The sequence below is a fragment of the Eubalaena glacialis genome, chromosome 11 (genome assembly GCF_028564815.1).
Source record: "Eubalaena glacialis isolate mEubGla1 chromosome 11, mEubGla1.1.hap2.+ XY, whole genome shotgun sequence".
Taxonomy (NCBI): domain Eukaryota; kingdom Metazoa; phylum Chordata; class Mammalia; order Artiodactyla; family Balaenidae; genus Eubalaena; species Eubalaena glacialis.
Window position 1 is genome coordinate 103,628,359 of NC_083726.1, and position 23,622 is coordinate 103,651,980.

Sequence of the window (23,622 nt, forward strand, 5' to 3'; positions counted from 1 at the left end):
TTTTTTTCTTTATGTTATAATCCCTGGGAATGTACACTAAGATGATTATGTTTTAAAGTCACTTGGTATAGTTCCTCTCTGTTTGGTTATGCCACTAACTTTAAATACAATCAAGCGCATTTGTTCCATTTGTGAGGTTAGTTTTTTTTTTAGTTGTTGATAGAGTGTAATATGATTCTTATTTTGTGTTAAGCACTTTACATCCTGTATCTCATTTAATACCATATCAACAATAGGAAATAGTGTTAAAATTCACTTTTTGCATGTAAAGATTTAGACAATAGTTACTAAAATCTGGACCCAGACCATTCCTAATAAATTGGGAAAAAAGCACAGAATCTTAGTAGCTCTGAACCCACAAGTCTCCTATCCAAAGTATTTCTATATTATATTATACTCAGTCTAGCCCACTCAAAGCTAAATGTGAAAACTGTTAAATAGCTCATATAACCCTGTCATAGGCACATATTGTTTAACATCCAGCACTGATCCCCCTTAAATCACAGTAACAATACTTCCTATATCTTTGAAGGACCCACAGGTCTTTGGAGACCTTATTGAGCTACACTGTGAAGACTTGCATGTTGGACTTTTCAATTACATATCTGCATAAATCAGGTTTTTCCTTCTTCCAGTTTTAGTGAGATATAATTGGCATACAGCACTATATAAATTTAAAGTGTACAACATAATGATTTGACTTCCATACGTTATGAAGTGATCACCACAATTTTAGGGATGATACATCATCTCGTATAGACACAAATTACAGAAAAAAATTAAAAAATGTTTTCCTTGTGATAAGAACTCTTAGGATTGACTCTCTTAACAACTTTCATCTATAACATACAGTTGTGTTCATTATATTACTCATGTTGTACATTACATCCCTTGTACTTAGTTATCTTATAACTGGAAGTTTATACCCTTTGACCACTTTTGTCACCATACAAAGATATTACATTGCTATTGACTACATTGTCCACACTGTATATTTCATCCCTGTGACTCATTTATTTTGTAACTGGAAGTTTATACCTCTTAATTTCCTTCATCTATTTCATTCATCCTTTAAAAATCCTGAGGTATTTTTAAAATTTGAAAATTTTAAATACCTGGAAGCATTTTAAAAATTTAATTTTGTTTTAAATCATAAATAATTTAATGGATCTAAAATTAATGCACAAACAAGGTCTACTTATATTCCTATATCCCCTCTATTCCTTTAGGTGTCCATTTACATATTTTTAAGGAATCATCCTTCCATTTTTTAAGTAAAGGAAAATACTAAAATTGTATATATGTGTATGTATCTCTATGTATATGTATGTATTTCCCCCCTTCTCCTATAAACAGTAGCATTTTATTCACACTTTTCTCACCTGCTTTTTTCATTTAATATAACCTAGGAATTGCTTCATAACTGTATATAACAATATTCCTCATTGTATAGAGGAAGTATAGACTTTTTTCTAGCTGGATAGTACTCCATTGTTTATTTTACCAGTCTTATATTGATGGATGTTTGGTTCGTTTCTTTACTTCTGCCACATTAAATAGGTTCTAAAGAATAGCTTGGTGCATACCTCTCTTAGCATTTTTTCCCCAGCAGATCTTGAGGATAGAGTCCTACAAATTGGATTACTAAATCAAAAAGTAAATCCACAGATAATTTTGCTATATATCACCAAATTCCCTTCTATAGTAGTTATACCATACTGTATTTCCACCAAAAATGTATGACAATGACTATTTCCCTACAGTCTCTCCAATTTTTTTCAATTTCTAGATTTCTATACACTGAAGATATTCTTTGTTTACAATAAAAGTTGCGAATATTATTCCCCATTTGTCATATATCTTTTAATTTTGCTTCTTGTGTTGTTATCCATGCACAACACTTATTGTTTGTTTATTTGTTTTGTCTTTTGTGTGGTTTTTGTTTGTAATCAAATTTATCAGTCTTCTCCCTTATTGCTTCTAGATTTTGATTCATGGTGAAAAAGTTTTCCTCATTCCCAGATTATAAAGGAATTCATTCATATTTTCTTTTGGTATATATATTTACCTTTACATCTGTGACCCATTTGGAAATTATATTAGAATAAGTTTTATGAGTGAACTCAATTTTATCTTTTTCCCATATGACTGTCACATTATCCAACCTCACTTATTAAAAAGTTTGTATTTTCCCCACTAATTTGAGATGCCACCTTCCTTGTATATTGCCACTTGCATTTCTAGAGTTTCTGTTCTGTTCCTTTGGTTAGTCAGTCTACCTGTATTCATATTCATCTATCTTGTTTAACTCTGACCTTTATTTCTAAATAACACATTTTACTTTTAGTAGTACTTTGACTGCTACCACTGTTTCTACCACTTACCTATACAACTACCACTAATAGCAATGCAATAAGTTATATTTTTAAATATTCACTGTTGTTACTTATTTCTCCACGTACCAGTGAGGTAGGCAAGAAGGGCCCCATATTTCCTTTTACAGACTAGACTCCATGTCCTATGCCTCTGCTCCTGTATCATCCTGAGCTATCTTTACCATTTCACCTACCATGTTGTGTTGAAATGATCTATTTCTGAATATAGTTAGAAATTCCTGTGTTGTGTACATACTTGGAATATGGTAAATGCTCAGTGTTTGTTATTGTTAAACTGAGTACAGAAAATGAGACATACTTGAATTAAATGACTTGCCCAACATGTCACAGGCAGTGGCTGAAGTGGAACCAGAACCCAGGCTTACCTTTTCTCAGGCTAGAGCTTGTTTTATTACACCACATACTGAAGCAGTGAAACAGGGAAAACATCATCCCCAGAAGCCTCTGCCTTGTTTCTCAGAGCTCTGTGTTCTGTGGATCACAGCTAGGCAGTACACAGCCTCCTGTACACAGCCTCCCGGTAGTCTGTGGAATGGGTTCATTATGCAAAAAGGGTCTGAGAGATCCTCTCTGTTTGCCCCAAAAAAGGCAAAAAAGAGGAAAATGTAAAGGAAGTATAAACTTTTATCAAAGTTTATCAAACTTTTATCAAAGTTTTGACGTATTCTAAAGTGTGTAATTATCAAATAATTCTGATTTTTTTGTGACTAATTATGTATACATAATTTTCATATTCAAATTTTCTGAATAACTATTTGGCATCCAACCATTTGCTTCCTAATCTCCTATTTGAAAATATATTCATCTGAATAAAGAATTACAATTCTTCAAGTAATACAAATCTATCTGATCACCTCTGTTTACTGCCAGCCTACTCTAGCCCATATGTTACATATTTTAACATGTGATAAGGTAATCTTCCTTTGGACATTTACAAGAAAGAAACTGTATTAGCTGCAAGTAAAATTATAATATAAAATGTTCATCAGTGGTTTACTTTACACAATACTATATCAAATGAATATTTTGGAGTTGTTTTGCTTTGTTTTGTTTTCTATTTCCAAGTTATACGATCACGCAATTATGATGAAGTAAAACTCTGTCTTGCCTCTAGAAAAGTATATAATCCTTAATTTTGGCTTCTTCCTCTCTGATGACTAAATTGGAAATTCCTCAAAGCTGTAATTCAAAGCCATAGGTGACCTTAAAGAAATGATTTTTTATATGTTACCTTTTATTTTAAGGTAACTTTTCCAATGTGGACCATGCATTCCATTATGTTTAGCTGTCAAGCATGGTCTTCATTTGCATTTCTTCCCACTGCTATAATTTTGAGAACTGGCAGGTGACCAAAGAAGAAAAAAATGTGCATCTACCATCTAGAGTGCAATGTAGGCTTTTTTTATTATAATTAGGTAGCATAGATATTCATGATTAGATCAAGGTCAGAGGAGCAGAACATCAGAGCTAGGAACTTAAAGCTACAAAGAATAGAAAAATTACTTTCTAAAGTTTTTTTTAAAAATAGTAATGGCTACAATCTTTAAGTTTTTCAATAAAGCATTTAAAATAGCTCATCTGTTTTATTTTAAAATGTGCATGCCTGGTGTGTTTGCCACGCATGTTTAAACTGGAGCTTGAAGTTTCGGTTGCATTTTCACTTCAGGTTTTTTTTCAACTTTCCGTTTCTGCTCCTGGTGCAGAAAACCAATTCGGGGATTATAATGACAATGGATTTTTCTTTTTAAGCCTGAGTCTACAAGACACACAAAATTATTTGTACAGAAGGCATGAGTTTTCTATTAAGTCTAATAGATTAATCCAGAAAGGTGGTGTGATGTTTAGATGCAGATGTTTTCACGGGGACATCCCTCCTAACTCTCGGGATAACTACCTTTGGATGGGACAATGGGCGCTCCCTTTGGGTAGACAGATTACCCTATAGCTCCTTTTCCTGACCGCTCTAACTTACTGGCTCCCTCTCAGTCCAGCTGATCAATTTAGGTTTATTACTTCCTCTTCTCTCTGACTTACAACCCATGTAGTTCATTGTCCACTCTTGGGTACCTTTTCTCCTCTCACAGTCTCCTAATGGGGAGCCCTCCGATTTATTCTAGGGACCCCACTCTTCTCACCCTCTTTCATTAAGTACCCTCTAGTCCCACAGCTTTTAATGCCAACTATACACCAAACGCTCAATTTCATTTGACCTCTCTCCTCACCTTGAAACTCATATATCCGACTTCCTATTCAACATTTTGATTTTGTTATCTAGCGGTCCTCTTAAATTTAACCTGACCAAAACTCAACTCTTGATTCACCCAACCGCAAACGGATTCCATTCTTGTCTTCTCCATCTTCATGTAAGTCACTGAAACCCAGTGGTTTAAGGGGAAGGAAAGTAGCATCCTCAAATCTTCTCATTTCTTCAACTTCTCCCCACACTGGAAGATCCTATTGATTCTCTAACAACACATCCCATTCTGTTCACTTCTCTTCTTGCTGTTTTATGTCCAAGTCACCACGACTTCTTACCTGTATTCCAGCTCCCTCTCTTGTTCCTTAAAATCCATTATGCACACAACTACCAGAGTTCCAGAGTAACTTTTTAAAAATATACATCATATGTCCACTCTGCGTAAAATTTCTTAATGGTTTCCCATAACATGGAGAATAAACTCCAAGCGCCTTACTTTTGGTCTGTAAAGTCTGACCCTGACCAAATCTTAGACCTCATCTCCTTCCAACATTCTACCTGAGCTACTGCCTCATTGGCCTTTCCTGTTCCTGAGCTTCTCCCTGCTCATTTCTACTTCATGACATGCCTGATATATGCTTCCTCCAGGTCTTTTTGCCTATTTCCAGTCTATTCAATCCTCAGTTCAAATTTCAACTCTTTAGGTGTCCTCTATACCCCACCCACAATCAGTCTCTATCTTATCACCTAATTTTGTTTTCATCATTGAACTCACCTAGTATTTCCCTGATTGTTTAGTGTCTTCTCAGGGATCTCTAGATCTTGTTCACTACTATATTGTTAAGGCCTAGAAAAGTCCCCGACACATAGTAAGTACATAATAAATATGTTAAATGAATGAATGATTGCATTCACATTTGTTTGGTATCAATTATGCACACTTGGAGGGCTAAAATTTTAGACCTCATTCATACCTAATCATTTCTTGTTCTTAACCATTTTGTTTTTGTTGCTTCATATCACCATATCAGATACAATTTTACTTGTTTAAATAAATTAATTTTTCAAAGTGTGTATTCAAGGCAGTGCTACTCAAATCTTGGTCCATGGGGTAGTGCTGTTTGTTACTGGTGTGCAACATAGAAAATAAAGACAGTGAGAGAAAACATGTAGAACTATTATGGGAAGTTACATCATATATCTGTTGAATCTAATAATCAAAAGATCAGGTTTTATATTTTGTATCTTTGTTTTTATTTTATTTTTTAGGTATTCCATTTTATCGTATTTCACAAATGTATTGACCATGATAGTTGAGAAATTTTTTCTAAAAACTTATCTTTTAACACAGCTAGTTTCAGAAGCGCTAATCCGAACTACCTTTCTTTAGAAATAATATGATAGTGGTATTTAACTACTTAATAAGACTGGAGGTATCAATTTATCATGCATAAAAGCAGATCCAAATTTATCTTGGGACAAATAGTGATTTGTTTATACGGAAAAGAACTAGTGAGTTTAAAACATATTACATTCAATAAAGTCCTGAATTTAAAACATAGGAAGGAAATTGGGGAGAATACCTCTTGAAATAACCCTTCATCCTGCAAATAGTTATCGTTTAATAATAAAGTCTATTTGAAAGCACAGAGTAAGTTGGATCAATGCCAGTAATGACCCTCCTGTCTACATGGTACTGTTTCACAAGAGTTGAGCAGAGAACAGGTTGATGAGCAACAGAGATAAGATGAGAAGGAAATGTCGGGAAGTTAAGCCTCCTAGCCCAGACCTGTTCAAATTCAGTCTCTAGACTGTTCATCAAGACATTCTCAGTTTTCATCTTACCAAAATCTTAAGTAAACTAATTGAAATAGCTAGGAATAGTCTCCTAATAGAGAAGTTCTTTCTCCAGTAGTAAAGAGATGTCCCAATTACTTCCTTATTAAGAGACACAGACCTTGGTCACTCACAGGTGCTTCTGTTCCCTTGGCCTTCTCAGTTCCGGGTCTGGCCACAGTGACTAAGAGGCAGTAGTGACTGTAGATATGAGCCTATCTTCTGCCAGCAATTATCCCGACATACTTCCACTTGACCTCAACACACTTCACAGAGGCCTCTGCTGTAATCACTCTTGGTCACTACCAATTTGGGCTGGATTGGATTCAGTGACTTAGAGGTGAAAGGCTCCATATTCAATTACCAGACTCCCAGCTTCCTCAATTAATCAAAGACTGACATAATAGGTCTATTACAACTCTTAAAGAAAAGACCAGATCAAATCACTATCATCACTCTATAACCATAAAAAGAAATATTAATAAATATCCTTTATTTAAATATAAAAACCAATACTCTGTGGCGTTTAAATGAACTTGGTTAGAAGGCATTTCACCTAGCATTTTACTATAGGAAACTTGAACATAATTAAAATGATGATCAAACTATTATCTGAGTTTCTACAGCAGCTTTCTTTGGAGAAACTCAAACATTTTTATATTTATTTTATCGTTTATCCTGCAACCATGGTTTGGTGTCTTGGTAATTTGTGAAAGGGTTTATCTGGTCAAAAGGAGTGCTATGAAAAGTTGTATCATGGTGGCACAGCTGAACTGCTAACCAAGCCGGGATCTCTTATCTGTCATTGTATCAGGAAGTCCTAATGGAGTCAAAGAAAAGGTGAAATCTGAAACATCATAAAAGAAGCAACAATGAGATTGCAAATCACTAGCAGTAAGTGACTGCAAACGTCTAAAGCAATAAAATACTTCTGATGCTAAAGCAACAGCCATATAAACCCAGAGGAAACTACTGGAAAAGTCAAAAGCCAACTAATCTAATCTGAACTTTTAGTGACACTATCAACATACATAAAGTCATTTGAAGAGTTCAAAGTTTAACCTTATGTCTGAAATTCAAGGATAAAGTCAAAGCAGAGAAAATATTTCCTTTCATCTACATGTCAAAATAAGAAACCGCCTTCTACCTAACAAGGAAAGTGAGGATTTATATGGCAATTTATATTAAAAAATATACCAGTTCTTTGTGTTAAGGCTGTAAATGAAACTTCAGGTTGTCTTATTCATTAATGTGTTCAAGTTAGAGGCTTCTGAGAGATTCTGAAATCTTTTACTTTGGTGCTTTATTTTGTCACCTTTCTTCCCTTTTTAATATGCTTCCACTGATCTTAGCTTTTTCATTTTTTATATCACCTGTCAGGCACCACCTTGGGCTGGTCACCAGGATGCCAGAACCCTTGTCAGAAGCTTACGCCTTTGAATTCAACCCCTTGGGTGCTAAAATCTTCTCAATCACTTTACTGCCTTTCATCCTTACAATTGTCATCTTTCTGATTGACATTTTGGAAACTTGAAGAACAGTTCCTTCAGTAATATGTAATATTTCCAATTGCTTGCAGGTTGCTCCCTCCTGACAACCTTTGGGGTGTTTGTTAATGCACTAAAAACATGCTGTCTGCAGTACTGCCACCTTGGCGGAGGTGTGACAAGCTGGTTAGACCATGCCAAGGAAAAAAATGGCGGCCGCTACAGTGCGCTCCATGTGGAAGACACAAAATTTTTCTTCACCCTTCTCCCTCTCTTCATTTTTCAGCTCCTCTACAGAATGTGCATTATGCAGGTGAGGAAAGGTAATTAATACTACCCCTACCAACAACCAAATGATTGCATGTTAACATAACAAGTAAACGTTTCTTTTCACCCCAACAAGTGCTTCCCATATACTTCATAGGCTGTTATCATATAAATACATTACAGGCTCTAATTTTAAGAGCTAAGTGGGGTCAGACAGAGGCATACCTGAGGAGGACCTGGGTGTAATGTTTCCCCTATAGAACTATGAATGTCTGTCAGTAGGTGCAGACAATACTTCAGAGAATTTGTCATAAGGCCTAAGAGTAATGCACAAAAATATGAGATCTATGGATAATTACCCAACTACTCCCTTCCAAAGGTTTTGCCTTCCTCCTTGACCAAGCCTTTAAAAACTGGTACTAACAAGTAGCTAAACTGGCTGATTTGAGTACCACCCCCCCACTGTACTCTTAAGTATAAATACTAATCAGCAAACGATTCTTTCCCTACCAATTCTTAGTTCCCTTGGCGAATCAGTCCCTATGCTATGAGGAAATCAGGGGGAAAATACTAAGTCCAAAGTACTGTTTATAAATATATGTGATTTTAATACAATTTTAATGTAGTAATGGTCAAAGATTCACTTACTTATGAAGAAATATAAATGATTATAAGAAATTGAAGAAATTTGGGACTCTTCATTACTAACCTCTACCTTGGAATTAGATGGCTAATGAGTGAGTTATATTCTTAAATCATAGAATAATAGAGCTGGGAAAAACTTAGAGATTAACTTATTCAACTACTTCATTTGTTGAAGAGGAAACTGAGACTCAGAAAAATTAAGTGATTTTGAAGGGGATAAGGAGGTCATACAGTGAATAATAGTGAAGGAAAAGCAGAATCTACCTTCTTATTCTTAGTACAATGCTTGCTTCTCTAAACCAGGGGTCAGCAAATTATTACCGGCAGGCCAAATCAGCCCACTGCCTTTTTCATATGTCCTGCAAGGTAAGAAGATTTTTACATTTTTCTATGGTTTAAAAAACTCAAAAGAAGAAAAATGTTTTGTAGCAAAAGACAATTACATGAAATTCAAAATTCAGTGTCCGTACCCACAGACATAGAAAACAAATTTATGATTACCAAAGGGGAAGGGGGGGTGGGGAGGATAAATTAGGAGTTTGGGATTAACATATACACACTACTATGTATAAAATAGGTAACCAACAAGGACCTACTGTATAGCACAAGGAACTATACTCAATATTTTGTAATAGCTTTAAGGGAAAAGAATCTGAAAAAGAATATATATATATACGAATATATGAATCACTTTGCGGCACACCTGAAACTAACACAACAATGTAAATCAACTATACTTCAATTAAAAAAAAGAAAGTAGCCCGTGCACAGCAACAAAGACCCAGTGCAGCCAAAAACAAATAAAATTAAATTCAAGAAAAAAAGGAAGAAAGTACAATTGTTAGAAAAGGATAAGTATAGAACTTCTGTTTAGTTAGAAGGATCCTGTCCTTCTAACCAAACAGAATAAAAACTTCTTCTTTAAAAGAAAAAAAATTCAGTATCCATAAATAAAGTTTTATTGGAACACAACCACTCCTGTTTGTTTGTCATAGTATGTCTGCTTATGCATGAAAACAGCAGAGCTGAGTAGTTGCAACAGAATCCACACGTGGAAATATTGTCTATCTGGCCTTTTACACAAAAGTTTGCTGACCCTTGTTCTAAACAATGCATGAAAGCTAGGCTGATTTAGCAGATTCAACCTCTCTCTTGACTCCACAATAGTAGATGGAACAAAAACACAAAATTACTACCTGTATATATGTCATTAATAGCATGAAAACACACTCCCTCTTGCGAGGGCACCAGAATCACAACTAACTGCTGAATAATCATCAACAGGAAGACACTGGGACTCACCAAAAAAGATACCCCACATCCAAAGACAAAGGAGAAGTCTCAGTGAGATGGTAGGAGGGGCGCAATCACAATAAAATCAAATCCCATAACCACTGGGTGGGTGACTCACAAACTGGAGAACACTGATACCACAGAAGTCCACCCACTGGAGTGAAGGTTCTGAGCCCCACCTCAGGCTTCCCAACCTGGGGGTCTGGCAACAGGAGGAAGAATTCCCAGAGAATCAGACTTTGAAGGCTAGTGGGATTTGATTGCAGGACTTCCACAGGACTAGGGGAAACAGAGGTTCCACTCTTGGATGGCACACACAAAATAGTGTGTACATCAGGACCCAGGGGGAAGGAGCAGTGACCCCATAGGAGACTGAACCAGACCTACCTGCTAGTGTTGGAGGGTCTCCTGAAGAGGTGGGGGGTGACTGTGACTCACTGAGGGGACAGGGACACTGGCAGCAGAAGTTCTGGGAAGTACTCCTTGGCGTGAGCCCTCCCAGAGTCTGCCATTAGCCCCACCAAAGAAACTGTAGGCCCGAGTGCTGGGTTGCCTCAGGCCAAACAACCAACATGGAGGGAACTCAGCCCCACCCATCAGCAGAGAAGTGGATTAAAGTTTTACTGAGCTCTGCCCACCAGAGCAACAGCCAGCTCTACCCACCACGAGTCCCTCCAATCACGAAGCTTGCACAAGCCTCTTAGATAGCCTCATCCACCAGAGGGCAGACAGCAGAAGCAAGAAAAACTACAATCCTGCAACCTGTGGAACAAAAACCACATTCACAGAAAGATAGACAAAATGAAAAGGCAGAGGACTATGTACAAGATGAAGGAACACAATAAAACCTCAGAAAAATAACTAAATGAAGTGGAGACAGGCAAACTTTCAGAAAAAGAATTCAGAATAATTACAGTGAAGATGATCCAGGACTTCGGAAAAAGAATGGAGGCAAAGATCGAGAAGATGCAAGAAATGTTTAACAAAGACCTAGAAGAATTCAAGAACAAACATCTAGAAGAATTCAAGAACAAACAAACAGAAATGAACAATACAATAACTGAATTGAAAAATACACTAGAAGGAATCAATAGCAGAATAACTGAGGCAGAAGAACAGATAGGTGACTTGGAAGACAGAATGGTAGAATTCACTGCTGCAGAACAGAATAAAGAAAAAAGAATGAAAAGAAATGAAGACAGCCTAAGAGACCTCTGGGACAACATTAAACGCACCAACATTTGCATTATAGGGGTCCCAGAAGGAGAAGGGCAAGAGAAAAAACCCAAGAAAATATTTGAAGAGATTATAGTCAAAAATTTCCCTAACATGGGAAAGGAAATAGCCACCCAAGTCCAGGAAGTGCAGAGAGTCCCAGGCAGGATAAACCCAAGGAGAAACACGCCGAAACACATACTAATCAAATTGACAAAAATTAAAGACAAAGAAAAATTATTAAAAGAAACAAGGGAAAAACGACAAATACAAGGGAACTCCCATAAGGTTAAGAGCTGATTCCTCAGCAGAAACTCTACAAGCCAGAAGGGAGTCACACGATATACTTAAAGTGATGAAAGGGAAGAACCTACAACCAAGATTACTCTACCCTGCAAGGATCTCATTCAGATTCCACTGAGAAATCAAAAACTTTACAGACAAGCAAAAGCTAAGAAAATTCAGCACCACCAAACCCGCTCTACAACAAATGCTAAAGGAATGTCTCTAAATGGGAAACACAAGAGAAGAAAAGGACCTACAAAAACAAACCCAAAACAATTAAGAAAATGGTAATAAGAACATAAATATCAATAATTACCTTAAATGTGAATGGATTAAGTGCTCCAACCAAAAGACACAGGCTCGCTGAATGGATACAAAAACAAGACCCATATGTATGCTGTCTACAAGAGATGAACTTTAGACCTAGGGACACATACAGACTGAAAGTGAGGGGATGGAAAAAGATATTCCATGCAAATGGAAATCAAAAGCTAGAGTAGCAATACTCATATCAGATAAAATAGACTTTAAAATAAAGAATGTTACAAGAGGAAGCAAGGACACTACATAATGATCAAGGGATCAATCCAAGAAGAAGATATACCAATTATAAATATATATGCACCCAATGTAGGAGCACCTCAATACATAAGGCAAATGCTAACAGCTCTAAAAGAGGAAATCAACAGTAACACAATAATAGTGGGGGACTTTAACACCTCACTTACACCAATGGACAGATCATCCAAACAGAAAATTAATAAGGAAACACAAGCGTTAACTGACACAATAGACCAGATAGATTTAATTGATATTTATAGGACATTCCATCCAAAAACAGCAGATTACACTTTCTTCTCAAGTGCCCGTGGAAGATTCTCCAGGATAGATCACATCTTGGGTTACAAATCAAGCCTCAGTAAATTTAAGAAAACTGAAATCATATCAAGCATCTTTTCTGACCACAAGGCTATGAGATTAGAAAGCAATTACAGGGGAAAAAACGTAAAAAATACAAAAACATGTAGGCTAAACAATGTGTTACTAAATAACCAAGATATCACTGAAGAAATCAAAGAAGAAATCAGAAAATACCTAGAGACAAATGACAATGAAAACATGATGATCCAAAACCTATGGGATGCAGCAAAAGCAGTTCTAAGAGGGAAGTTTACAGCAATACAATCCTACCTCGAGAAACAAGAAAAATCTCAAATAAACAATCTAACCTTACACCTAAAGGAACTAGAGAAAGAAAAACAAAGAAAACCCAAAGTCAGTAGAAGGTAAGAAATCATAAAGATCAGAGCAGAAATAAATGAAATAGAAATGAAGAAAACAATAGCAAAGATCAATAAAACTAAAAGTTTGTTCTTTGAGAAGATAAACAAAATTGATAAACCTTTAGCCAGACTCCTCAAGAAAAAGAGGAAGAGGACTCAAATCAATAAAATTAGAAATGAAAAAGAAGTTACAATGGACACCGCAGAAATATAAAGCATCATGAGAGACTACTATAAGCAACTCTGTGCTAATAAAATGGACAACCTGGAATGGACACAGTCTTAGAAAGGTATAATCTTCCAAGACTGAACCAAGAAGAAACAGAAAATATAACAGACCAATCACAAGTAATGAATTTGAAACTGTGATTAAAAATCTTCCAACAAACAAAAGTCCAGGACCTGATGGCTTCACAGGTGAATTCTATCAAACATTTAGAGAAGAGCTAGCACCCATCCTTCTCAAACTCTTCTAAAAAATTGCAGAGGAAGGAACACTCCCAAACTCATTCTAGGAGGCCGCCACCACCCTGATAACAAAATCAGACAAAGATACTACAAAAAAAGAAAATTACAGACCTATATCACTGATGAATATAGATGCAAAAATCCTCAACAAAATACTAGCAAACAGAATCCAACAACACATTAAAAGGATCACACACCATGATCAAGTGTGATCTATCCCAGGGATGCAAGGATTCTTCAATATACGCAAATCAATCAATGTGATACACCATATTAACAAACTGAAGAATAAAAACCATATGCTCATCTCAATAGATGCAGAAAAAGCTTCTGACAAAATTCAACACCCATTTATGATAAAGACTCTCCAGAAAGTGGGCATAGAGGGAACCTACCTCAACATAATAAACATATATGACAAACCATAAAAGACAAACCCACAGCAAACATCATTCTCAATGGTGAAAAACTGAAAGCATTCCCTCTAAGATCAAGAACAAGACAAGGATGTCCACTATTGCCACTATTATTCAACACAGTTTTGGAAGTCCTAGCCATGGCAATCAGAGAAGAAAAGGAAATAAAAGGAATACAAATTGGAAAAGAAGTAAAACTGTCACTGTTTGCAGATGACATGATACTATACATAGATAAGCCTAAAGATGCCAGCAGAAAATTACTAGAGGTAATCAATGAATTTGGTAAAGTTGCAGGATACAAAATTAATGCACAGAAATCTCTTGCATTCCTATCCACTAACAATGAAAGATCAGAAAGAGAAATTAAGGAAACAATCCCATTCACCATTGCAACAAAAAGAATAAAATACCTAGGAATAAACATACCTTAGGAGGTAAAATACCTGTACTCAGAAAAACTGTAAGACACTGATGAAAGAAATCAAAGATGACACAAACAGATGGAGAGATATACCATGTTCTTGGATTGGAAGAATCAATATTGTGAAAATGACTATACTACCCAAAACAATCTACAGATTCAGTGCAATCCCTAGCAAATTACCAGTGACATTTTTTACAGAACTAGAACAAACAATCTTAAAATTTGTATGGAGACACAAAAGACCCCAAATAGCCAAAGCAATCTTGAGGGAAAAAATGGAGCTGGAGGAATCAGACTCCCTGACTTCAGATTATACTATAAAGCTACAGTAATCAAGACAATATGGTACTGGCACAAAAACCGAAATATAAATCAATGGAACAGGATAGAAAGCCCAGAGATTAACCCACGCACCTATGGTCAACTAGTCTATGACAAAGGAGGCAAGGATATACAGTGGAGAAAAGACAGTCTCTTCAATAAGTGGTGCTGGGAAAACTGGACAGCTACATGTAAAAGAATGAAATTAGAACACTCCCTAACACCATACACAAAAATAAACTCAAAATGGATTAAAGACCTAAATGTAAGACTGGACACTATAAAATTCTTCGAGGAAAACATAGGAAGAACACTCTTTGACATAAATCACAGCAAGATCTTTTTTGACCCACCTCCTAGAGTAATGGAAATAAAAACAAAAATAAACAAATGGGCCTAATGAAACTTAAAAGTTTTTGCACAGCAAAGGCAACTGTATACAAGATGAAAAGACAACCCTCAGTATAGGAGAAAATATTTGCAAAGGAATGAATGGACAAAGGATTAATCTCCAAATCTATAAACAGCTCATGCAGCTCAATATTAAAACAAACAACCCAATCAAAAAATGGGCAGAAGACCTAAATAGACATTTCTCCAAAGAAGACATACAAATGGCCAAGAGGCACATGAAAAGCTGCTCAACATCACTTATTATTAGAGAAATACAAATCAAAACTACAATGAGGTATCACCTCACACCAGTTAGAATGTGCATCATCAGAAAATCTACAAACAACAAATGCTGGAGAGGGTGTGGAGAAAAGGGAACCCTCTTGTACTGTTGGTGGGAATTGATACAGCCACTATGGAGAACAGTATGGAAGTTCCTTAAAAAACTAAAAATAGAATTACCATAGGACCCAGCAATCCTACTACTAGGCATATACCCAGAGAAAACCATAATTCAAAAAGACACATGTACCCCAATGTTCATTGCAGCACTATTTACAATAGCCAGGTCATGGAAGCAACCTAAATGCCCATCGACAGACAAATGGATAAAGAAGAAGTGGTACATATATACAATGGAATATTACTCGGCCGTAAAAAGGAACAAAATTGGGTCATTTGTAGAGACGTGGATGGATCTAGAGACTGTCATACAGAGTGAGGTAAGTCAGAAAGAGAAAAACAAATATTGTATATTAATGCATATATGTGGAATCTAGAAAAATGGTACAGATGAACCAGTTTGCAAGGTAGAAATAGAGACACAGATGTAGAGAACAAACGTATGGACACCAAGGGGGGAAGCGGCGGGGGGGTGGGGGTGGTGGTGTGATAAATTGGGAGATTGGGATTGACATGTAGACACTGATGTGTATAAAATTGATGACTAATAAGAACCTGCTGTATAAAAAAAAATAAAAATCTAGAGGGGCTACTACATCCAAGATTCTGAAAGAAGCTGGGGATGTGCTCCTCTGACTTCTTCCAAGTAAGCAGTCTGACTCACGTGCTGGAGACTGGTTTGTTACCCATGCTAGAAACCAACATCCATCCTCTACTACTAAGTGGGTTTTCAGATTCTTAAAGAAAAAGGCTGCAGAAAATATTACATTATATTCACACAGAAAATATAAGTAAAGCCAAGCCGAATGAATCAGCTTTTTCTAAAACCTCAACTCCAAAAACTCTTTCTTCACAGGAGTTAATATTTCACTTCATGTTGCCAAACAAAACAAACTTTCAGCAATGGTATCAGAGAAACTTGGTGTTGGGAAATACTTTCACTGAGGCTGAAGTCTGATCTGGTAGCCTCTATTCTCATGTTAACTTCCCCCTTCCATTCCAAGAAACTCATTTAAACATATTTATCACTACAGGGTAGAAACAGTTTGTAAATCCAGGTTAGCTGTTTCTAACATATGCCAGGAGTATTCAAACACAGCGATTTCAGATGATAGAGTAACTGCTTGGAAATTATTTGGATTATTTTAACATAACTGAACTAAGAGAATCCACATTAAACTTTGGGTGTTTGTTCCTGCAATAAGTAAATGTAACAACTGCTATTTATTAGCTGCTACATAATGCTGGAGTTGTGATGGGCTTCCCTAACTTTTAATCATAAGAGCCCTCAACCAGCTAAGGTCTTTTGCTAACTGTTGATGGTTAGACTTCAAGCTTTGGTAGTGGGTGTATTCTTTTAACCTCAGAAGGGGAGGAGAAAGATGGTAGTTTTGTAAGCTTGGATAGACACTCTAAGCCACAGCTTTGACACACAAGTAAAAGCATGATGCCTATTTAGTTCTAGGGTAGTGTAGGTGAGCAGATAAGGTGTGCATATCTACAGGTGAACTTTTAAAACATATCACCATTTGCATCCCACACACTTTAATCACTGTCTCCCATATTGTTCTAGAACTGTACTGTTCAATATGGTAGCCACTTGTTGCTCTTGAGCATTTGGAATGTGCCTTGTCCAAAATGAAACATACTATACGTGTAAAATACCAGATTTTGAAGACTCGATATGAAAAAAAATGTAAATATCTGATTAATAATTTTTATATTGATCATGCTAAAATATTTTTACTTTATTGGGTAAATAAATGTATTAAAATTTTTTAAAATATCATGAAAACATCTTAGAATGGAGAAATTAATCATGAGTACAAAATTACTAATGGTTCCATGGGACGCCTCAAACCTTCTGTGCAAATAGCACAAATTACTGATTCTTACCTTCATAATGTAGTGACACCTGATTTTTTTTTTTACTAAGTTCGAGTCTTCTCTGCAAACTGTTACATATTTTTTAATTTAACATAAATTAGAATAAATTTTGATAAGCTAATTTTTAAGCATATCACCAAATCTAGATGCCTAGTTTATTGCAAAGAACAAATACTAATACTTATTGACCACCTATATGTGTCAGAGCCTCTAAAAGATGACTTCACAGTGTCTAATTTAACCCCCAAAGCAAGCCTAGAGGGCAGATTTTATTATTCTAAATTTGAGTCTCAGAGACATTAAGTGACTTGCAATTTGTTCTTGGTTACCCTACTAGCATATGGCAGAGTGGCTATCCCTACCCCAGGCTGGTATCAATGCCCACACTTTGCTGTTACCCACTATGCCTCTCTTGCAGCTGGGTTAAAAATCCCTGGTACAGACTATACAGGCTCCAAAATCATATACAGTAATGTTATACCAGAAACTTCAAAGAAAATGGTTAGAATGTACTTCTCAAGGGAGGCAGAGGAAACTTCCATTGGGATAGGCTGGAATAAGATTTTTGCCTCCAGATGAAATAATCACCAGTATAAAGGCGATCAAAATACCAAGAATAAATCATCATCGAATTCCATATTTTAAATTCAGTAGCCATTATTGACCTTCAGTTCCAAGACACACATTTAAAATATGTTGATATTAAGGCCAATGATGTTGCCATTTGACATTACTGGCCATTCAAAGGTGAAAATGAATCTTTATTGACAGGAGTTATTCCTGAATTCTCAGAGGCTTGTATGAAATTAAAGTATTTAAAATTTTAAAAGGAGATGATTTCAGAACTTGAGGCAGAAGCAGAAATGATTTCAAGCTTTCAAGACATCAGGGCCTTTTTTTAGATTATGCAATATATTAATATTGCTTCACTAAAGATTAATAGTACATTTGCCACATTATTAAGTTAACAGGTTTCTGTGTCTGTGATTCATGCCGATAATAACTTTATTCCTGTTAACAATAATTCTCGCTTGAAATCAGTAACAGAAACTTCCAAGTTGTGCTGAGATCCTTTCAGTCTTACAGTAGTTCTGCTGCCAGCACTATTTTAAAAACCATCCTTCATTTTCCTCTGACTGGGGATACATGCTTAATATTTTGATTGAACTAGGGCAGAACTAGCTAATACTCCCTTCCCTCTTGCCATCTGTACCCAGCCAAAACAATCCTGTTTACAATCCCAAGGGTCAAATGAAAGATCGGAAGATAAATTATCACCAGGACCTATTTTATACAGATAGAAAGAATCTCAGTGAAAATGTGGTCCTTTCCTGGGTTTAGGCAGTTAACATAGCAATAGGCTCATTTTACAACTGGCGGGCTGGTTAGCAGCTGTACTGACTTATGACTCTGCTTCTCCTTATACCTTCTCGAATTGCACAATTGATAATAGAGAAGGAGTTAGTGAAGGTTTCAAAGAAGAAGCTGACATCTGGATGTTTGAGCCGGGTTGCTCTCCCAGGATGGAGGTAAGGCAGGAATCCTAATGTAGTTCACACACTGTAAGAAAAAAATGGAGAATCCATTCCTCAAGGACAAGACTTGGGTTGACTTTCTCGCCAAGCCACTCAGTAGCTTTGTGTGCCCCTGGGAATTAAAGAAATACTCTGTGCTACTAATGATAATGACAAAGATGTGATTATTGCAACACAGCTCAGGAACTAGAAAAGTGAGGAGATGCCCCTTTTCCTGTGACACTGTGCTTTAGTTCTGACGTCGTGACCTAATGAGAGGTTAGGAATACTTGAAGAGACTCCAAGTTAATGTTAGAGTTTTAGTTAGTATTAGGGTTTTTTTAAAAATGAAGAAATTCTAACACTACCTTGAGGGTTTCCAGTGAGGTAGAGGTGTTGTTGGTGTTTTGTTTTTGGTTTTTTTTTTTTCATTTCTGCTACTTTATTGTGCAACTTTTTTCATGGAGTTCCCTTTTTGGTCCTCTAGTGCCACACAATTAGTTTAAAAGGAGAGTATAGACACAAGTATGTTTTCTCTCCCTTTTCTCGTTTTACTTGGCTTATGTTAAAAACAAGGCCAATCCAGGGAGCCTATAAAGACAGCCTACAACAAGTAATGTGTTTCCTCACTGGGTCCCCTCGTCTTAGGGAAAAATCATTCTTACCTATTTTGCCATCAAACTCGATGCTATTTAAAGGATCTAGTCTAGCCCCAAACTATTTTTTAATCCAGGTGAAAATAAAAGTCTTAATACTTTCTACTGGCTTTTGCTTTATTGTTGGGAAAAACAAAAAGCTTATTTGCTTATATGCAAAATTTGTTACTTGCTTTCTTATGTGTCATCCCAAGCACAAAATTAGGGTCACTTGTACTTTTCCAAGGAAAATTAAGAAGATAGACTAGATGACAAAATATTCGTCCATAAAGAATCAGTAGAATTGTCAATATACTAAACACAGTTCCTACTCTCCTTTGTCAGTTCATAATCATGACCTTGAAGACCCGGGGAACATCCAGCTCATCTGTCACAGAGTACTGGCAAGGGACAAGGCATCTGCCACAGGACACTTCCTCCAAAGTTACTTTAACCACTGTCTTACTGAATGGCTCTTTCCCCCTTCAAATACAGATTCCTTCAGGATATTATCTGCAGACCATGAATTCCAACCTGAATTTGGGTGGATTTCTTCTGCCAGTTGCAGTAATGAATGTCGTCAGCATCCTACCACTACTAATTCTAGCTCCTTTCATGGAGTATTTCAGCACCTGCCTATTTCCCTCTAAGAGAGATGGCCCATTTCTGTTGGCATGCATTAGTAAGTACAACTTACCATTTCAAGTGAATGGTTTACAACTTTGAAAATAAAAAAACACTGTACTAGGATCTAAGCTAGCTATATGCTCTGGAGTAGAGTCTGATTTTGACAAATTGGGAAGAAGGTGAATTTGAGAGTGATTATGTCCAGCTTCTCAAATCTCTACCTAGACATCAGTGTCCCATTTTCTTCTCATCCTTTTATGCTTCCTCAGAAGACACACATAAAGACTTGGTGCAACTTCCAGTGCCACCAAATGGCCTCTTCTTCCTCAAGTAAAGCAGTCTCTACTCCTAAGTCGATGCTGAGAATGTTCTTAAAAATTAACACAGGTAATGGACCTAAAAAATAATGCTGGGCTATACTTGGGAGGCTTTAACTTCTGAACCAGCAGAAAAATTTATTAAAAGTTACTTGTATTCACAGCTTTAATATAGTACTTCTTCCAATAGTAAAGTGTATACCAATAATTTTCAAACATTTTTTCCAGCTTTATTGAGATATAATTGACACACTGTATAAGTTTAAGGTGCACAGTGTCATGAATTGATGCAAGTCTATATTGCAAAATATTTATCACAATAAGGTTAGTTAACACATCCTTTACCTCACATAATTACAGCTTTGTTGTTATGGTCTACTCCTATTTTTTTAAATTAATTTATTTTATTTTATTTATTTTTGGCTGCATTGGGTCTTCATTGCTGCTTGTGGGCTTTCTCTAGTTGCAGCGAGCGGGGGCTACTCTTCGTTGCAGTGCGCGGGCTTCTCATTGCGGTGGCCTCTCTCGTTGTGGAGCACGGGCTCTAGAAGCGCGGGCTTCAATAGTTGTGGCACGTGGGATCTAGAGCGCAGGCTCAGTAGTTGTGGCACATGGGCTTAGTTGCTCCGCAGCACGCAGGATCTTCCTGGACCAGGGATCAAACCTGTGTCGCCTGCATTGGCAGGCGGATTCTTTGGTCTACTCCCATTTTTTAAAGTGAAAAAAAAATGTAGGACTTCTTACTCAGAACACAATCAATAGACTGTAAAATAAAATTTCTGCCAGTGAAATGGGAGAGGAGGAGCATTCTGGTCACACTCTCTTCTGCCTTGCTGTGGTCCCTCGGGTGCTGCCGTGGAACAAGAGGACAAACGATGGTACAGGAAAACCAGGCTCAATCTAACGCACAGAGCTGGGGGGTCTCAGCCCCTGCTCTGCTACTGAGCTGCTCCTGGGTGAATTGGAAAAGCCACTTAACCTTTCTTGTCTTCTAGTTCACTTATTTTTTTTATTGAGGGGAATGCCCAAGATAAATTTTGGGTTCCTTTGTTCTGTAAGACTTTTGAAATAATTCAGGGTGACATCAGTACCTGGAGCCCAGTTGGGACACAGAGTGGAAGCTCTATAAATGTTAACTAATATTGAGTCATCATTTGCAAGGGGGAGTTCTCATTGTTTGGTGAGTATAAACACAAAACAAAGGGAGTTTGAAACGCTTAAGAAATAGCACGCAATGGCAACTTTATGTCTTATCGTCTACTTGAGAAATAATTTCATTGAAATAGCCAAGGTCAAGCAACTGAAAGATTCTTTTCTCTTGTAGAGATCTCTCTCTTTGTAGAGATCTGTGAAGACCAAGCAGTCTTCTAGTAACCCATTATTATATATTTTGCTGTTTCTCTGTTTATAAGTTACATTTTCGGGTATGTGCTTCCTATTTACCAAAGCCATCAACAAGATCACTCCGGATCACATCACAAAGTAGATTTGTTTTTGGAAAGAACTCAAAGTGACTAAACTCTCCCTAGTTTATTTTGTTATCTTCAACTGTAGAGGTCTTTAGTGCATATTCTGTTTTGATTTATTCCATAAGCCAGTAACCCTGACATTCTTTATTTTCATAGGTTTAGGCAAACTGTAAATCTTAATAGGTTTTGACAGTCCTTAAATCTTAAAAAATGATTTTTTTGTCTGCCGGTGAAATCCAAAACAGTATTAGTGAATGCTGGCACTATTTGAGGATACAAAAGAAAAGTAAGACGTCGTACCTACCCACAGCAAGTGTACTATTAATATATTGAATGCAGAAAAAAATGGGGGTAAATTTACATTGCAAAATACCAGAAACTTTGGCAGTCCTGTCCAGAATCATGAAAATTCAGTCTAAGCTTCCAAATTATGCTTTAGTACTAAAAAATTTTTTTAATTGGGCTACTTTAGAGAAATATGGTATACAACATGGCTGAAAGAACTACTTTAAAAATCCTTCCTGGGAATTACCTGGCAGTTCAGTGGTTAGGACTCCACACTTTCACTGTTGACCAGGTGAGGGCTCAGGTTCAATCCCTGGTTGGAGAACTAAGATCCCGAAAGCCATGCTGTGCAGCCAAAAAAAAAAAAAAAAAAATCCTGAGAATAAGAAATCTTAAATTCACTTGAAATATGAGCAACTTTCTCTTGGACAGTTCTCCACTCTTGCATATTTGAAATCGTGTCTATTCTTAAAGAAGTGTGTGTGCTTTTCTGGATAGAGGAAAGTTAGACAGAGTTATCTAACATACTGTTTGATGTTAGTGAACTAAATATTCCCTATGAAGATTGGTAACAGACTTATTGGGCAGGAAAAAGAAAAAATCTAGATTCATCTAAAAAAACTGAGCTATATTCTTCTGCATACAGAATACTGAATTCAGTTGTTTCTAAGCCAGACTCCATTCATTTGTTCATTTACATACTTGTTCACTTATTTGCATAATATTTTGCTATGGGAATATAAAGAGGTGTGCATCTTTTTAACTAAATGTTTGCTTAAGTTTTCCATATTCTGCTTGTGATTACAGAAGATTAATAAGTTTTATCAGGACATATAAACATAAACCTAGGGTACTTTTTGATAGTAATTTACAGAACTGAATTAATCTAACATTAAAATTTACTTTCACTTTGAACCCAAGTGCCTTGAAAATGTGAGTGAAGTATATAAGTATATAAATTATGAACATACAAATATTTATGAATTCCTAATTGGAACCTAGGCACCTTCATATACATACCCCACTTAACTTCATGATAATTCATCATTTACTAGGTCAAGGGTCTCAAAGATAATGTCTTATTTGAATTCAGACCTTCTAATTCTAAGCCCATTGCATCATCATCATAATCATTATCATTATTCCACTTACCAGCCATGCATAGTTCTTAGATTATAGAAGTTATCAGTGTTAATTTGGAATCCTGACTGCTATTTCCAATTAAGGCTATGAAGTGAATGAAAAATTCTTTTGTCATCACAATGAGTAGTTGCTCCTGGAGTCCCCCACTCCCTTTCACATTCAGTCGTTCCCCATAATGTTTAAGGAGGCAGATGGTATAGACAATGATGATGCCTAGTGTTTGACATGGATAATCACAGCCCAGGCCAAGAGTGAGGGATAGAGAAATCTCATTCAGTTGGTCAAACTAGAAATTTAATAAAGGGAAAAAAATGAGCTCACTTTCCTTCATCTAGCTCATAAACAATGCAACGAAAGAGGAGTTTCTTATTCAAGATAGGACATTCTTGAGTTTATCAGCTAAAGAAATCAACA

The 23,622-nt window shown here is 36.4% G+C and overlaps 1 protein-coding gene across 1 annotated transcript in view; it reads left to right on the forward strand.

Moving 5' to 3' along the window:
- Positions 1-23,622, forward strand: part of SLC15A5 (solute carrier family 15 member 5) — a 91,742-nt gene that overhangs the window by 17,498 nt on the left and 50,622 nt on the right. The window contains 2 exon segments of the mRNA XM_061206181.1: positions 8,009-8,229; positions 19,863-20,049. Of these exon segments, the coding sequence (XP_061062164.1) occupies positions 8,009-8,229; positions 19,863-20,049 (408 nt within the window).